This window comes from Accipiter gentilis, chromosome 29 (assembly GCF_929443795.1).
Source record: "Accipiter gentilis chromosome 29, bAccGen1.1, whole genome shotgun sequence".
Lineage (NCBI taxonomy): Eukaryota > Metazoa > Chordata > Aves > Accipitriformes > Accipitridae > Astur > Astur gentilis.
Window position 1 is genome coordinate 2,096,272 of NC_064908.1, and position 17,118 is coordinate 2,113,389.

General features: G+C 52.5%; 2 protein-coding genes across 5 annotated transcripts in view; one reads left to right on the plus strand and one right to left on the minus strand.

Moving 5' to 3' along the window:
* Positions 1 to 17,118, plus strand: part of PLXNA2 (plexin A2) — a 178,613-nt gene that overhangs the window by 104,980 nt on the left and 56,515 nt on the right. For all 4 annotated transcript variants that reach the window (XR_007509978.1, XM_049832556.1, XM_049832559.1 and 1 more), the window contains exons 5-9: positions 360 to 460; positions 5,323 to 5,446; positions 6,531 to 6,684; positions 7,886 to 7,982; positions 11,464 to 11,578. Coding sequence is in view for 3 of the 4 variants with exons in the window: in XM_049832556.1 (XP_049688513.1) it covers positions 360 to 460; positions 5,323 to 5,446; positions 6,531 to 6,684; positions 7,886 to 7,982; positions 11,464 to 11,578 (591 nt within the window). In the remaining variant the exon portion in view is untranslated. The remainder of the gene's footprint in view (positions 1 to 359; positions 461 to 5,322; positions 5,447 to 6,530; positions 6,685 to 7,885; positions 7,983 to 11,463; positions 11,579 to 17,118) is intronic.
* Positions 1 to 17,118, minus strand: part of CD46 (CD46 molecule) — a 251,230-nt gene that overhangs the window by 87,118 nt on the left and 146,994 nt on the right. The window lies entirely within an intron of this gene.

A 17,118-nucleotide genomic window follows, 5' to 3' on the forward strand; every position in this document is an offset into this window, starting at 1 on the left:
CTGTAAATCAGGGAGGAGAGGATGCTGCTTTCACCACGGGAGCACCGCTGGGCAGGGAGGTCGGGAGGGTTTCTGACAAACTGGCGCCGGCGGTGGGAAGCCGTCTGGGCTCCTGGCTGGGGCTCTGCTGTGCCCGTGATTCATGGCATGGCTGCGCCCGACGGACGGAGTGACTTCAAGACTCGGTCCCCAGTATTTCCTGTTCTTGGCCAATTTCTGCACGGGTGTTGGAACAAATTCATTGAAGTTTGTGCATTGCCGTTGTGTTACTTGACTCGCTGTTAAGCAGGACCTGGAGCTGCTCTCGTTTTGCTGCGTGGAGAGGAGCACTTGAACCCGTGTGTTTGCTTCCTTTGCAGGTGTCCCGGGTGCCCGTGGAGTCCTGCGAGCAGTACACGACCTGCGGGGAGTGCCTGAGCTCGGGGGACCCCCACTGCGGCTGGTGCACGCTCCACCACATGTAAGTCCAGCCTTGGCCATTTCATTTGAGCTGCTGGTGGCGATGATAAAAGCACCTTTCAAAGCCACCAAGCGCCTCTCACGCAATCTTTGCAAAAATGAATTAGGCTGAAGTTCCTTAAATTCATTCTTCCCTTCCCTGGACATTCCCTGCGTTGCAGCACGAATGCCATCGAAAATCACTGAGCTCCTGTGAAGAGGTAAAGGAAAACAAATTCTTGGTTTAGGAGCGGTGGGTCACACACCACACAAAGAGGGTGCCATGGATACAATGGGAAAACAGAATTTAAACCGGTGGGAACGAAGGCCTCGTGTTTTGCACACTCCTGCTTGCCCAAGCTGCAAGTCCCTCCCAATTAATGGGGAATTTTTAAAGGCAGCAGTAGACTTGATTAAATGAGTAGGACTTCGCTTTCAGAGAGGTTACAGCACTGGAACAGAGCAGAGCACCAAGCCCTATTAAATGTATCGGGAAGAGGTATTTAAATTCAGCAACGAAAGGTCGGCGGGTCCGTGCTCCAGCCGTCCCGATGGGGCAGAGCCGGCAGCGCAAGGCTGGGAGCTGGCAGCAACTCACGCACATCAACAGGCACAAAGGGCTAAGGGTTGGTTTTCTTTTTTCAGGGGAGCTCCAGGAAACACTCTCTGCATTCAGGAGGTGTCTGTGTCCTTCCTTTCTCTCCCCTGCCATAATAACGATCACTTCCTAAGGCGGAAGGGGGACCACCAGGCAGAGGCAGATCGGGGGAGGAGGGGAAAGCCTCGAGGAGGCTGGAGGAGAGGAATAGAAATCCCTCCGGCCATGTGCCAGCTTGCAGAGCAGCCCCGTTAAATGCATGGAAATCGGGGCGGAGGCAGAGTTCAGGGACCCGCACAGCAGCTCTTGGCCACTTGCCTGAGGAGCAGGTGCTGGAGGGGGGAGCAGGGAATGGCAGGCTTCTCCGTAAATCCGGCCTGGATTCGGGACCTGCGGGCTTTGGGGTGCAGACTGGCTCCCCACGGCTTGCCGGGTTTGCGAAGAGTCGCTGCCGCGCTTGGGGAGATGCAGGAGAACCACTGCAGCCGCTGGCCCTGAGCATCCCGCAGGCTGCACACGGGCAGGGGCTGGGGGCAGTGGCAGAGCGTGGGGCACAGGCGTCCCGGGCATCTTTTTTTTTCTAGCTTTTTTTCTTTGAGATGAGCCTGTCCAGCCCTACAGCTAAGCCACCACACGTGCAGTTGTGTCCGAAAGTCTTTACTGTCACAGCGGCTTTGTCAGAAGGAAGTGATTTCCATCCCCGGTGATTCCCATCCCTTTGGCTCTTCCCTCGGGGCAGCCATCCCCGTGTGCCTTTCCAGCAGTTGGGACAAAAGCCACCACAGCATTTTGAGGGGACGAGGAAGGGAGGAAAAGGAGTGTGCTCTTCTCAGCATGTGGCCCAAGCTGCAGGTCTGTAGGTGCTCCCAGGAACCAGCTGTAGGGATACAGGAGCATCCACTCACCCGGGGCCAGTGGCCTTGTAGTGCCTGGTGCTGCTGAGCTGGGCAGCAGGAGGGGATGGCTGCATCGAGTTTCTGTAGGTGTGTGTGTTTGGCGTTGCTCCTCAGACTCCTACAGCAGCTCCTCTGCAAGGATCACTGAGTGCTTTCCTAATGCTAATGAACTGAATCTTCATAAACCACCTGGGAAGCAGGTAAAGGTTGTTATCTTCATTTTGCAGAGAGAAAACCCTCAATGTCAAGAGGAGAGAAAAGTGTCATTTCCTCTGCCCTTTTGGCTGTGACATTTCGGCATTAACCTATTACCAACAAGAGTTTCTTCCCTAATGGTATTTCTCAACTCTCCCTTCAAGTATCTGTGGTTTCCTGGCCTGCTTGGAGCAATGATCATTTTTTTAGCTTTTGTCTTAGGCTGTAAATAATTGAGTTTATCTTGCTGTTCCTGAAGCCTGTCATATTTGTTTGGAGGCCCCAAGCGCTGGACTGTTTGTATTTAATTTGTCATCTCTCTCCTCTAATTCTTACATGTCCCTCCGCCAGATGGACCAGCTGCTCCTTTGCTCAGTGGAAGTGTTGCAGGTCAGGGTGTGATGCTCACGCTGTGGTTTCTGAGGGCTGGTAAAAAGGGTGAGGGGCAGAAGAGGAGACGTTTTCGTCCTTGAAAGAGCAAGAGAGTGGCTGGCCGCCAGAGCAAGTGTGGGTATGGTAAACACCAGCACTGAGTCTCGGTTGGGGATTGAAATCCAGTTGTTTCTCCCCACTGCTCGTTGTGGGGTTTTACTCTTCGGGTTTGGGGTCTGTGTTCTGGGGGTACCGAGACTCCCAGGCAGCTCCGGGAATCTCTGTGCAAGAGCTGTGCCCCGTGGAGGAGCAGGGCAGGCCGGCCCGTAGGGCAGCTCCTCTCTGGGCACTTGGCATCCAGCTTTGCCATTGCCGGAGGCTTAGCTGAGAGCGTGGACATGCAGGTGCTGAGCTATCAGGGAGCCAGAAAAAAACCCAGAATTTTAAATGGTGTGTTGGATGTCTGAACAGGTACGGACGTGAGATAGACAGACGGACCTCTGCCCCATTCCAGGTGGCATTGGGCAGTGTGTCCTGCCTTCCACGCCACCAGCCAGAGAGGGATAATAAAGAAAAAGTAAAGGGATCTAAGTTGTCCTGGGATAAGTGTTCATTATCCAAAATTACGTAAACTTTTCCTTGTGTGCTCGTTATGTATTACCGTCTCTTAGAGGCCCAAGTCAGGGCTTAAGGCTCTGTTGCCCAGCAGGGTGCTTGCATGCACGTGTGCGTACTGAGAATTTAAGGGTAGTGATAGCAGTGATGCTCATGAATGAGCTATCCGTGAGGATTACATCGGTGAGCCCTGGCAGCCGGAGTCGGTCGTGCTGGCAGTGCAGGCTGACCGGGGTGGCTCCAGCGATGACCTCGAACCCGCCGGCCGTGGGCAGCGCACGCCTTGCACCGGGCTTCGAGGAATCCTGGACCCGGGATGTTTGAGAAGGTGCTGAAAAGCAGCAGGACGGGAAAGGTGCTCGTCCTTCTGCAGAACTCCTCTGCTCGCCCAGGGGTGCTGGAGCAGCAGCGCGGTGGCTGAGCAGCCCGGCTCTGCCCAGCACCCCGGCTGTGTCCTCCCAGCTGGGGGTTCGCTCGCCACGCGAGTTCATCCTCCGCATGCGAGAGCAGGATCCTTTGCTCCTCGTCTTCTACAAATGGAACGGGGCTCTTTGGGAGCAAGCAGAGGCCTCAAGGAGATTGTTAAAGAGTCTCTTCAGCCCAGTGGGATTTGAAACCTGCAAGACTTCCATATGCTGCTCTCTGCAAGTGCGTTATTGTCTACAGACCTATTTATCTCTGTTAGGGCTGTTGCCATAAATAGTATGATAAAAAAGAGCCATTCCAGTGAGTCAATGAGATAAAGGCTCCAGTCAAGAGCTCACTTTAAAGCTATCTTACAGATTCACTTAAACCTCAATAATTCTTCCTCTGGCAGCATTCATATTTAGCTCCATTATACTCCTCAAAAAAAGCTAAAAAAAGCAAGAGGGTGAGGAGAACAGCACCAGTGTTTGCCGGGGATCACACGGGTGGTTTGGAAAGGGAAAGTCTAAACTCTGCTTTTCTTAATCAAAAGCGAAGAGCCTCACGGGGAGGATGATAGTCCACTCTTTCAGAGCGGGAAGCCCTGGTTTTGCCAGGCACTTGTCAGCTGGTCGGAGCTAGATGTGCGTGGCAAAATTCAGCCTCTGCGTGGGCAGGAGGTGTTTCTGCTGATGCACGGGTGTGTCTGGGACTGCCGGAGCTGCTCCATAGGGAACCAGGGAAACAAGCAGTCTGACAGCAGCACCTTGTTAATTCAAGTGACATAAACGCGCAAGTAACTGTCAGAAAGGAACTTGCTGGTGGCATGTGGGGCTGGTGACAGCATCTCGATCCTCTGACCTTTGTGCCACCATTTGAAATAGGGTCCAAGATCAGCAATGAGTGCAAAGTGATAAAGTTTGCCGATAGCTTATTAAGCCCATTAACACCAAAAGGCCAATATGTCGTCTGTGCCCAGGGAGGGGGGTTGGAATAAAAGGATTTTCCCCAAATGACATAAAATAGAAAATCGGTGAGGGATGCCAGTGCTGTGCTGCTGTCTCTGATATCTGGTTTGAAATGCTGATAATTCTTCCTTGGTTTCCCAGTGGGCACTCCTCTACCTGCTGGAAGTAACTTAATTTCACTCCACTCCAAGGATACCTGCAATAGAAAAACAGGGATAACGAGCCATTCTGGAGCACACGGCATGCTAGGAGGCTTGCATTCCTGATGGTGGGAATGGGGAGCCCAAGGTGTGCAAAGCGGCCAAAGCGCAGCCGGCAGGCGCCGGAGAGGACAGTCCCGTTCCTGGCCCTGCCGCGCTCCTCAGCTCCAGGAGGAGATGATTAATGAACTATGTGTTTTTGTTTTAATTAGAATGGAGGCATCATCTTGTTACTGCCTGTTACCGCTCTACGGTTTAGTTTCTGTGCAGATTATGAATTTATGGCTTGCAGGAGCCCTGGCCGAGCAGCGGCAGAGTATCTGGCTCACCCCGCACCCACAGCGCCCGCTGTCCAGTGTGGGCTGGACTGGGAATTGCTCCTGGGATACTTGCGGTTTGTCTTTCCTCCGATGACAAAATATTTTTCAGTGCCCTTTGATCCTAACCTGGAGTTTGTGCCCGCTACCTGGTCCCGGTGCAGAGCGTTACCCCCAGTCCTGCTGATAACTCCCCCTTCCCCTGGTGGAGGCTCTGCCCTCCTGGTGAGCTCACCCCTGGTCAGCTGTAGCACCTCGTGCTGTTCGACATCTTCCCCGGGTTCTTTCTGTGCTCTGATGTGTGCTCGTGTGTGGCAGGTGCTCCCCGAGGGACAGCTGCGAGCGAGCGGACGAGCCGTACCGGTTTGCAGGCAGCATCAGCCAGTGCATGAGCGTCACCGTCCAGCCCAGCAGCATCTCCGTCTCCGAGCACAGCCTCCCGGTAGGTGCTGCCGGCAAGCGGCGAGGGGTAGACCCGACGGGGAGAGGCATTTCCAGCGCTTTCCACGTTCGCAGTGGACAGTCCGTTCTCCAGCCTTTCTCCCTTCCCATCGGCACAAATGTTTTCTCATGAAGTCAGGCTCGCAGAGGGACCGGGGAGGAAAGTGGTCATCCGAGCCAGGGAAGAAGGGGGTGGGGATGGCAGAAACAAATTCCCCTTCCCCTTGGGCCTCAGCTCACATTTCTCTTGGTCCGGTTTCATTAGCTGTTGAAAGGAAAGGCTTTGTTTCCCAAAAAACCTCATCTGCGAGCTGTGCTCAGGCCTGGCTCTCTGAAGCATCCCAGCTGTTGCTCTCCGAGCCCCCCAGCACCCCGTGGCAGCTGGCCTTGCTGCAGCCCCTTCCAGCCCTGCCGGGGCCGGCTGACCCCGCCTGCGCTCAGCGTCGAAGCGGTATGGGGCTGTTGGGAGGCCACTCGCCCCCTCAGGCACCGGTTTGCCACAGGAACGGTCCCCATTTGGGATGGGGTCAGCGGGGACTTGCTCGTTTCTGATGGCCACGCGTGGCCGGGGCAGGGCTGTCCCTCCCGTGCGCGCAGTGCGGCGGTCGCGGCGCGGGGAGGTTGTTGGAGCCGGTGTGCGTGCGTGTCCCGGTTAAACCACGACGGTGCAGAGGGTTGTCGGGGCAGTCGCTGCTGCTCTCGTGCATGAGAGGCAACGCGCTGCTGCTACTGCTGTCCCAGGTCAGGAACGAGGGCGTCGAGGGTGGGAATGCTTCTGTAGAGCAACCAGGGGGGACGAAAAGCTACCGTTGCCACCTCTCCTGAACTGCAGTACCCAAAAGCTCAGCAAGGTGTTTTTGTGCCGGTAAAGAACCTGCAGGCTTGGCTTGCTTTTTTCCTCCTCCGCTTCCCATGAAAGGGCAGCTGGCCACCTCCTGTGGGTGGACGGGTAATTGAAGGGGGTCAGTATTGAATGGGAAAACAGCAGGTACTGAAAATACAAAGGAAACTCAGGCAGCTCTGCCTGCTAACAGGTTGCTGGCCGTGTTTTGTTTCCCCTCTGCCCCTCCTCTCCCCGGCTGCAGCTCAGCCTGCTGGTGAGCGATGCTCCGGACCTGACGGCTGGAGTCACCTGCCTCTTCGGAAACCTGACGGAGGTGGAAGGGCAGGTTTCAGGCAGCCGGGTTGTGTGTGTTTCACCAGCAGCAAAAGATGTTCCTGCCATACCTGTGGATCAGGGTAAGTAACTGACTTCTGGACAGCAATATGACATCTGAGCCACCAGAAAGTGCGGTGTAGGTTTGGAAGTATCTGCTGGCTGGAGCAGACCCTTTGGGGAAGCTGCTGGAGAAATTTCTGCTCCTGTCAAACACCATTGAACCCAGGGAGCTAAATATGCTTCATCCTTAAGAAATGCATCCCACACAGGGAAGGATAGGCTGGGAGCAGGCAGCACCATGTGCTTGCCCTGTCCTTGCACCCTCCCTGCACTGCCAGGCAGCTCCCCAAGACAGGACAGGAGCCATCTGTGTCCCCCTGGGGGCTCATGAGTGGGGCAGGGGCTCGCAGCCTTGCCACGTGGATCTGGAGAACAGGAGCCCTCCCCTCGGCCTGGCTCAGCACCCACGAGTAGGTGGATGCAGTTTCTATTCTTCGGTCCTGATCTTTGGGTTGTTTCTTCATTAATGTCACTGCTGTCATATTTTCTCTTCCCATAACCAAAATGCTACTTGCTTAAAACTCATTTTCTCCTTGGCATCCTTCCAGGTGTCAACTGTGCTTCCCTGCTGATATCTTTGTATTTCTAAGGCATTATATGGAGCCTGAGACTTGGTGAACGCTGGGGGCCGAGAGCCGCAGTTGTAGCAGGGCTAGCATAGACTTACCCACAGCAGCTTCGGAAGAGCAATCTGCTCTTAATTAACCCAGTGCTGAGGCTCCTAAAGAGCTTCCCTGATGCCCTCGTTTCCAGCATTGTCTCCTGCTCTAGTCTTGGGCTGCTTCTCAGAGTAGACCGAATTAGTGTTTTTATACCAGAGACAGAATTCTTTAGGGAACAGGATGGGATTCCAAAATCATTTCGCTGTGACCCAAGGCAGCGTTTAGACCCTGTGTCTCTAACGCATTTTGCCATCAAGCCTGATTTGGTTTGGAGACATTGCTGGAGACAGACAGCCTGGCACCCTAGGGTGCTCGAGGGCAGGGTCCGGCCGGGGGGGATGCTCAGCCCCCAGCTTGGGGAAAACTGCGGCAGGCTCACCACGGGTGCGGGGCCTGATGCCTGGGGGAGTGGGGAGACGAAAGCAGCCTGACTTCCACCTTCTACCCCAGAAGCAGGTGGCTCGGCACGCTGGCAGGCGGGGAGCGGGTGCCCCCGCGTCTGCTGTCGCTTCCTTCGTTACCGCTGCCGGGACTGACGGGCTCTGGTTTGCATCCCCAGACTGGTTCGGCGTGGTGCTGCAGCTGAAGTCGCGGGAGACGGGGAGGACGTTTGTCAGCACGGAGTTCAAGTTCTACAACTGCAGTGCCCACCAGCTGTGAGTGCTCCCTGCCCGTCCCCGAGCGAAGCCAAACACCGCCTGAAAAAAGAGAAAGGGCTGGGAAAAGGATGCTGGGCTCCGCCACCAGCCGTGGGGAAGTTATCAGGCTGCTTGGTTCAGCCAGCAGAGCCATGCGGTAAAAGGGGACCCCACCGGTCCTCGTCTTCTCTAAACTTCTCTGGGTGCCTGTGGAGCTTTCTCTGCCTTGTGAGACGCAGGCAGAGAGAGCCTGGGAAAAAAAAACCTCAACCTGCTGGTGCCCCCAAGCTGCGCGATCCCGCAACTGTGAACTCGGATGCGGCTCCACGGGCAGCTGGCGAAGGCAGAGCAGAGGGTCAGGGCAGGGGGGCTGCAGGCAGCGGGCAGGGGGGCTGCAGGCAGCCAGAGGAGGCAAAGCCCTTCCACACCGCACCGGCCGGGAGAGCAGGGTGCTGGCTACTGCGAGGATGCTCCACGGGGCGAGAGAGGAGGACATGACCGCCGGAGGGACTGGCTGGGAAGTGTCCAGCCCTGGGGTTCTGAGGACTGTGGTTGTGTTTTAGACGGGGCAAGTGAGAGCGCTGGCAGCAGGAGCTGCCCTCAGAGTCGGGCAGAGCAGCCCCGAGAGCCCAATGCAGCAGCCCAAGCGTGTGGCAGGCACAGGGGGCTGCTCCGCCGAGGGCTGGGGGCTCAGCGCCGCTGAGCGTCGTGGAAGCGTATCCCCCATGGGCACATCTGCCCATGGTGCACGCAGCTGGCTGGCCTTAAAAACACGTTTACAAACCAGAAGCGTTTATAGATTTCTCTCTGGAATCAAAGCAAGCCCCAAAGCACCAAAATGAAACGTGGGCAGGACCTGCCAGAGATTGAACGGCAGGTTTGACCCGTGGGGCTGGGCGGCATCTGCTGTGGCAGGGCTCAGCTGCCACCTTTGCTCCGGGAGCGTGATCCGTTGCTTGAGCTGGCTGGTGGGAGTCAAGAAGTGCCCGCACAGGGTCATTCCCAATCTTTCTGCACTGGATTTGAAGCCTCGAGCTACGGGGCTTTCCCTGCTGCACTTGGAAGAGGGTTGCATGTGCTGATGGGCTTGACTGGCCCACAGTTTTTCTAAGCGTGCATTCTTTTTTTTTTTTTAATTGTGTTTTGAGCCATAGCACAGAGCAGAGGTACGTGGATAAATGGAGCCCTGTGAGTCCTTCAGTCCCCCCATGCTGCCTCTCATGGTGGTCTGTATCCATTACCCCAACGATCCCTGCCTCCTGTTGTGCTACCCCTGGTGCACAACTCCGTCCTTATGTCCTTGTCCCTCCGTCAGGCTGTACAGCGCCAGCCTCTCCTCCAGCTGCAAGCACTTGCAGTCCCTCCAGCAGTTCCTCTGCATCCTCGTGGTTTTGAATTTGCATGAGGGATGGCATCCCAGGGACCCCTGTTTTCACTTAGGAGCTGAGGTTTGAATCAGGAGAGGCAATGCGTCTTTTCTGGCCTGTCATTTGGCTTCATCTGACCATGCCTTTCTACCAGCTTGTGTTTGGAGATAAAGTGCTAACGCGGTGGTAAATTCTGCAGCACTTACATCATACCGGACTCCTTATCAGTGAGTTCACCAAGGGCAGGAGCCAGCCTGGCAGGAATGAATCACAGCATGCAAAAAGGAGGAAGGAATACAGGTCTCAGCCAGTGGAGAAGAGGGACCTATTGATCCTGAGACTCTTCATTGCAACGGTGAGGGCGTCTAGAGAGAGCAGGAGAGCAGCTGTGCCCTTTGTGGCTGCGCGGCAGCACAAGAAGTGGTTGTGGTGTATGAAGCACGTACCCCTTGGGAGGTGGCATTACGCTAAGAGGGGCAGGGAGGGTTTGGGGCTGGACAGGAACACGCTGCTTTTGCAGACTAATTCTGTGAAACCTCCTGTGCTGGATCCAACTGTTGTGAATCCACAGGCTGGGATGGTTCAGTGCTCAGGTGCATGAATTCCTGGGTCCCCAAGGAGCTGCAGGTGGGTCAGGGAATGTGGTGGTGGCGTCTGTGTTAAGTCCCTTTTAAGAAGGAACAGATGAGGTGGAGAGGTGCACTTTCCAAAGCAAAAGAGAGACAGTGGTCCTTGAGAAAGCTGAATCGGGATGAAAGAGCAAGGGCAGTGACCTGGTGTCAGTGTCTGAGAGCTCAGGATCCTGACGGAGCCCCTCACCCCGTTCAGCCAGGGCTGAGCAGAGCTGAAAGCAGCACCCAGAAAACCACGGTACGGAGGCAGGTGCCGAACCAAGCCCTTGGCCTGGGTGATCAGAGAGGTCCCCTTGGAGCCAGCGGTGCTGGGGGGAGCAGAGAGCTCCACCGGCACCAGATGGGAAGGCTGGAGGCCAGGGCCAGGCCAGGTGAGGGTGGGGGAGAAGTGCTACAGACCGAAACAGAGACAGAAATAGGTCAAACGAACGCGTAATTAAATAAGCTTGCAGCACTTGATATTCTTCCCCAGGTTTGCACGTGCATGATGAGAATAAGCTTCCTTGGCTGTTAAGGTCACTAGGAATGCATCAGAAGGAAAATACAACTGGGTTACTAAAACACGTGTTCTCGTGGCATCAGCCTGCGAGAGGCATTGCCCTGGCACCTCTGCCCAGCTGGCAAGAGAGCCTCTGCCCGGAGACCCGTTTTCCTCATTTTCCAGAGTTTCCTGCCTCCGGCCATGCTCCTGCTTCCCTTGTGATGCTCATCTGTCTGTGCTGACTCTGGGCTCGCTCCAGCGCATCCCTGCCCCGGGCACTGCCCGCTCCAGGCAGCACCACGGGCTCTGGAGCCGCAGGTTACAGGGCTGAATCCCATGGGCACAACTTATACCAGCAGACGGTCACCAAAACGCTGCCACGTGGCACGGAGGGTTGGCCTCAGAGATGGAGGAGGTGGTTACTGCAAATATTAGCAGCTGTCACGGACCGTACATCTAACTGGCAGCCAGTTAGTGTAGAATAAAAACCACCCAGCCAGTTCGCTGGCAGCTGGGCCACCTCATGTCTGAAAAGGGTCTGTGTTCTTTCAAAAACATTTCATAAACAGTTAATTTCTTCCAACATGAATCGAAAGTGCTTGCTGGACTCTTTGCACTCCAAGGCCGAACAGAAGTGTTACCGTCGACTTGAAGCATTCCTGACTTGTAAAACAACTGATCCAATTTTTGCCAGGCTTGCCTTGTTTTCCACTTTCTAGAAACTAAAAATCAAGTCTGGTGTCTGTGCAATATTGTGCTTTCTTTTACACCGATGCAATGATGTGCAAGAAGTCCCAGCTTGTACTTTATTACTGAATGAATTGTGAGGTTGCTTAAAGACTGTCTTTTGAATGCGCGTTTTCCCAAAGCTGTTTGTTACTTTTGTTGTATCAAAACATCCCTCCAAAGATATTTTCCCATGAAGGACCCTGAGCCTGGACTTCTGCCTAGGCGAGTCTATTACCATACAGACCTCCCAAGGTGATAACCTCCTCCGTAACTCCTCCTTTCTCCCCCAGGTGCTTGTCTTGTGTGAACAGTGCTTTCCGCTGCCACTGGTGCAAGTACCGGAACCTCTGCACCCACGACCCCACTACGTGCTCCTTTCAGGAGGGACGGATCAACGTCTCTGAGGTACCGGACCGGGTTTTTTTCAGCTCTTTCTTCTTTGCTTTTCTATGGCACAGTTAGCATAACCAATGCTTACATGAAGTTTTTTGACTTTACGTGCGTCAGGGCTCCTCTCTTGGCTGGCATCGAAAAGTGCAGATGCAGCTTTAGAGGAGTCAGTCTAGCTAAAGTGATGTGTCTTGACGTGAACACCAAAGCTGATCCCACCTCTGATACGTGGGTATGCTCAGGTTCAGTAATAACTGTAATTGCTGTAGTGCTTTCCTTCAGGGGGCTCAAAGACTCCACAAAGACCAGCGCGTTTCAGCAACTCCACTTTACGTGCAAGGCGTGCAGGGATTTGCCCGACGGCAAGCAACAAGTCAAATGCACAGCTCTTGGTGGGAGTCATTCAGTGGGTTCTGTTGGCAGGTCTGAAATTCATGGCAGGAGCCTGACTGTAAACTGATTAAGAAGGGAATTACAGATGTGAACAGCCCCAGACTTTGGAAAAGAGAATTGATTCCGGTTCCAGCACTGTGTACTAGGAGCCATCTCTCTTAGCAGTTAATAAAAGGTGTGGAGCTCAAGTCCAAAAATAGCTTCAACAGTTGGAAGGAGGCATAGCCCATTAACGTCTCTGCCAGATCTTCTGTATGACCCGAGGCAGAGGAATCTGTGGAGGAAAGGAGTTTGTTAGCACAAATTCCTGATCAAAGGTTACCACCAACCGCTTCGTCTGGGGTTTCCGCACCCGTTGGCTGGTCGGATTCCCATGCTGCTGTCTGCTTCAGATTCACCAAGTACAGAGCAGATACAGCCTCTGACGCTGGTAGGGTCTTGGTCTTTGCCCTTACTGCCCCTACACGTAGCTTTATAGCACCTGAAATGGGTGCAGGTCCTAAAGCTGCAAGGAAAAAAAAGGGTTTGAAAGGTGCTTTGAAAATCCCGAGTGTCTTGGAAAGTGGGAAAGGCAGCAGTGAGGACATACACAAATATTAGAAAAAGAAAGGAGAGTAAGGTTAGCCAGCATCAAGACAAACCCTTATCAGTGAGTAATGGAGATGGAGAAAAGCAGAAGAGATCAGTCAGTAGAGTAAAGCACTGAGCCGTTAAGAAGTGACTGAAGCTGCCAGGCTGCTGCTAAACCAATAGTAAACTTAAAACTTAACTCATGGGTCTTTCTGGTTAAAATGCTGCCAGGAGGCACAGAGATAGAAGGCAAGCAACGTTACTGAACTGCACGTGTACATACCTCGGTGGGAGTCTGCAAGAGCCAAGGGGTGGGCAGGGTAACTGGGAGCAGGCGCTGCCTCCCACCACCTTCAAGGGAGGAGGAGAGGGGCTCACGTAGCAGCCTCAAAGAGCTGCCCCATGCGCCAAACGGAACGAATGCCCAAGGACAAGCGTCCACCCTGGGGACAAACGAAAAGCTTTCTCAGTCCAGTTCAAAGTCAAGAAACTTCCTTTCAACATAACAAGAGAAAGCAAAAACCTTTGCTTTTCCTTCTCTCGAGTGATGTGGGGGTTTTTCTCCTTCACAGTCAAAGCATCCCTGTATTGCCAGGCTTTACAGTTGTAGTTCTCAGTTTTATAGGTCTTCAACCCCATGATCTCAGAAGTGTTTGACAAGTCTCTGGTAAAGTAGGACAATCCCATTATCTCTGTTTTTCTCCTGGGAATGCACAGGACTTGCCTGAGATCACACAGAGGGAGCGAGTGGAGGAGTTGGTGTCTCTGCCAGTGCCTGCTGGGATCACAGGACTGTCGTGTCTCCAAAGAACTTCCTCTGCCGTCTTCATCTTGTAGAGGTTGTTTCTTACCAGGGGATGTTAGGTGATACCTAACACCTTCCTGGTGATTACTTTTGATAAGGGCTGATGGTAATGATACAAATGCTCCGCTGTTCATCATGAATTCTCCAAACCTCTGAACATACAGGCACAACCAGCCACCAAAACCTAATTTGTTTGCTCATTTAAGGCAAATGAATTGCCACTTGCGTACACAGTGCAGTGCTATTACCTTTATTACGGGCATTTCACTCCGGCTAACACAAGACACGAAATAATGCCTCATAAGAGTTTCCTCTCTTAAAACAATTCAGATCACAGTGTTCTCATTGTGTCACGGCCTGATGTATTAGCAAAAAGTTTGTGCTTACCAACGTCGCTCCCTTCCTAGCAGAAAGTTGGTTGCGTTTGGAGCCGGAGCGGTGCTGCCGGCGCTGCGGTGATAACCGTGGCAGTGCCTCCGCCGCGGAGGGAGCAGCGCCGGCGTGTGCTGCCCTACTTTCAGTCCCATGTGCCTCTTCTCACATAAGATTTGCACACGTGTTCACACGGGGTTGGAAATTTTCTCATGCCTTTATATTTAATTTAAGAGAAAATATCTTGAATATTCCCTTTTACTCCTGGCCCATCAGAATTTGTGTCCCAGTGGGATTCGATGTGTAACGAGCTCCCTTTGATGCTCCTAGGAGTCGTCTGTCTTGAGAAGGGAAAAGAGCTCAAAGCCTCAGCCACTTTACAAGGTGATGGGGGAAAGATTGCAAGGAGCAAGTGTATCTTGCTTTCCTTTCTTCATGAGCTGTACACTTGCTCCTTGAAATCTCCTGGCTGTATTGACCGAGCTAAATGCTGCCTTTTTGCCCTGCTTTCCATGAAAGTACAAATGAGAGACCAAGCTTTTTCTGTCTCTCCGCCTGCCCTGTCAACAGGAATTGTCTACTAAAATCTAAGGGCAGAGCTCAGCAGTAGATGGAGATGGAGTGATGGAGATGGAGGCGGGTGATGGAGAGGACAGCCTCCGAAGATGGGTCGGTGCTTTGTCACAGGGGCCGCGAGTGGCCTGTGAAGCCATCGGTAGGTGATAACCGCAGGCATTTGTGACGCTTGGGAAGAGATGCCCCCTGAGTGTCAGATCTCTGTCTTGCATCATGCTGTTACATTTGCAAAAGTGAAAACATATTGTTTGTGTGCGAGGCACGTTTGGTTTGCCGTCGTTGGTAGATAAATACAGAAGCCTTCACAGCCTTTAAGGCAGAGATGTCTTCCAGGACTGAGCTGCCTGTTCTTGATATCCTCACCTGGTGGGAAGTTTCTGACATGGGGTAAACCCAAGTCTTTTGAGGTATCTGTTTCCAGGTGGCCAGTTTGCTGGGAGTTAATAATTAGTTAAGCAACTCTATTTTCTCAGCCTTTTCTCAGCCTGAGGTGTCCTTTGTCCGCAGAAGGTGCCTGCTTAGACATTGCTATCCAAAGAGCAATGGGAAGGCAAAGGCCTTGCACCCACAAAAGCAGGGTTTCTCCAGGAAGAGGCCGCACGGGTGTGTGACACTGATTGTCTCACTTTACAAAGCTTCAGATGAGGCCTATGATATCATTTTAATGTGTCTGAGGTGGTTGGGTTTGTGTGTGTATAAGGCTATAAGGTGCCTCTCTCTGAATGTATAAAACATGCAGATGAAGAGGAATGTAGATACATAAATATATTCTTACACCCCATCCCAGTGGAGAGCTAGAATCAAATAAATCCTATTAGTTTCCCAGAATGTGGGATCCCATCCCTCTTTGATGTCCACTGTGTGCAGATAATGCCATTTCCACGTGTGAGATGCTGAATCAGGGGGACGGAGCATTTCAGATTCTGGGAGTTTAGTGCAGAGACAAATTTTGGCTCTGGTCTGACTCCTTTAAATTCTCATTTCTTTTAGAGCAACACCTTTGCCCCCGGCTGTGCCCTTGGATGCTGAGTGCTGCCTGATGCACCTTGAAGGAAATAAAACAAAATCAAACCTTCCTCATACCTGTCCTTACAGTCCCCACTGTTGAATACCTGAATGGGAGCTATGATGTGTAGGAGATCCCTCAGGGCCACATCTAAGTCCACCAAAGTCAGCAAATGACTTTGTTGGGTCACATCTAACTTCTGGAGAGGTGTGTTTGCCTGAAAAAGTACCAATAGTAACAAAAAGCCCAGCTGCAGCAAGATTAACTCATCTCAGTTTGAGAAGATTGGTTTGAGCTTATTGGCAACACTTTTTTCAGCAGTAGATTTATGGTGTGTATAACCTACAGTGTTTGGAGGGGCAAAGAGCCACGCAGGAGAGTGCTCTACAGGGCTGCTGGGGACGGGAGCGCTGGAGGGAGCTGGAGGGAGCTGTTCCCACCCGTAACCTGGCCGTGTCCAAGGGAATTGCTCCTATCCTCACCTCTGGTACACAAAGGGTTGTCTGTGGGTGAGAAATAGGCTCTCCAGCCTTCCGTGTTTTGCGTGGCTGTAAATATCCCAGTACTTCGTAAACTAATGGCGAAGACCCGGGTTACAGCACGTGCGTACAGCACAGAGCTCAGGACAAAAGGGCATTGGGTAGGAATTTACCAGTGAGAAAAGTCTCGCTTCAGTTGCCTTTCTTTTCATGTTTGGTTTCTAAGGAGCAAGGTCTGCTCTCCTTTCCAGTAGCATAAATGAAGAATAATGTGTTTCCATGAGTGACGGGGACTGTAATTTATATCATTGGGAACACAACTGTGAGCCAGGGGTTTACATTCATGTGCCAGATTTGTTTATGTTTATAACTTTAAAATGTGTGTAGCAAGTTAACGTTTGTGGGGGGGGGGGGGGGGGGCAGATGAAAAATATGAGAACATTATATTTTCTTCCATTTGGGCTAAATCCCATAGTCAAAAGAAATGCCTGCCCTTTCTAGGCATTTTTTTTCCAGATAAGAGCAAGAAGATTTGACCTACTAAAACTGCTCTGTTAAACACAAATAATAACCATGGGTGCTCTGTTCTCCTCCAGAGACAGATGCATATTGCGGGTCTTTAAGGTATTTACAGACCTTGGAATCTTTGAGGCTAAAAAGCATTGGAGAAGCATAAAATGTCTTTGTAAATTGTGTGCGATGATACTTCATACACAGAATATTCCCCGAGAGTCTGTGCCACTCATACATCGGAGTCTTGTCTTTCTCTAGCAGATCTTCTGATTTGTGTTTATTCTGGTATACAGAAGTCAAGAAGGATAATGAGAGGATTCAGCGTGTGTTTGTTTAGCGAGAGGAGGCAATAATGGCCTTTCTAACTCACTGCAGGATTTACTTCTCATGAATTAAAAAACAAAGTAAACTGATTATGGAACAAATTGTATATTCCACTGGCTGCAGTTTTCCCTCTTATTCTGTATTTTCTGGCACTAGCACAGGGAAGTGCAGAATCGAGCACCCAGCCCTGAGCCCTACAAACAGGGGACGGTCTCATCATTTACCACCGCGAGGGGACCTTTGCCACAGCCGCGCTGCTCCAGTCCCAGCAGCAGGACTGGTGCTGCCAACCGCTTCCCAGTTCATCAGGAAATTCCCATTAAGTGAATAAGCATCAACAGAGGCATTGCTGAAGCTGCCGATATACCCCTAACAAATAATTTATGTTAGCACTGACTGGCTTTTAGATCAGGTGGTGAACGGACAAACCAATCTGCCAGGCCTGCTTTCCTAGGGCATCACCCCCCTTCAGCCCTGCGTGTGCCGTGTGGGACCGAGGTGCTACTGCGGCAGCACC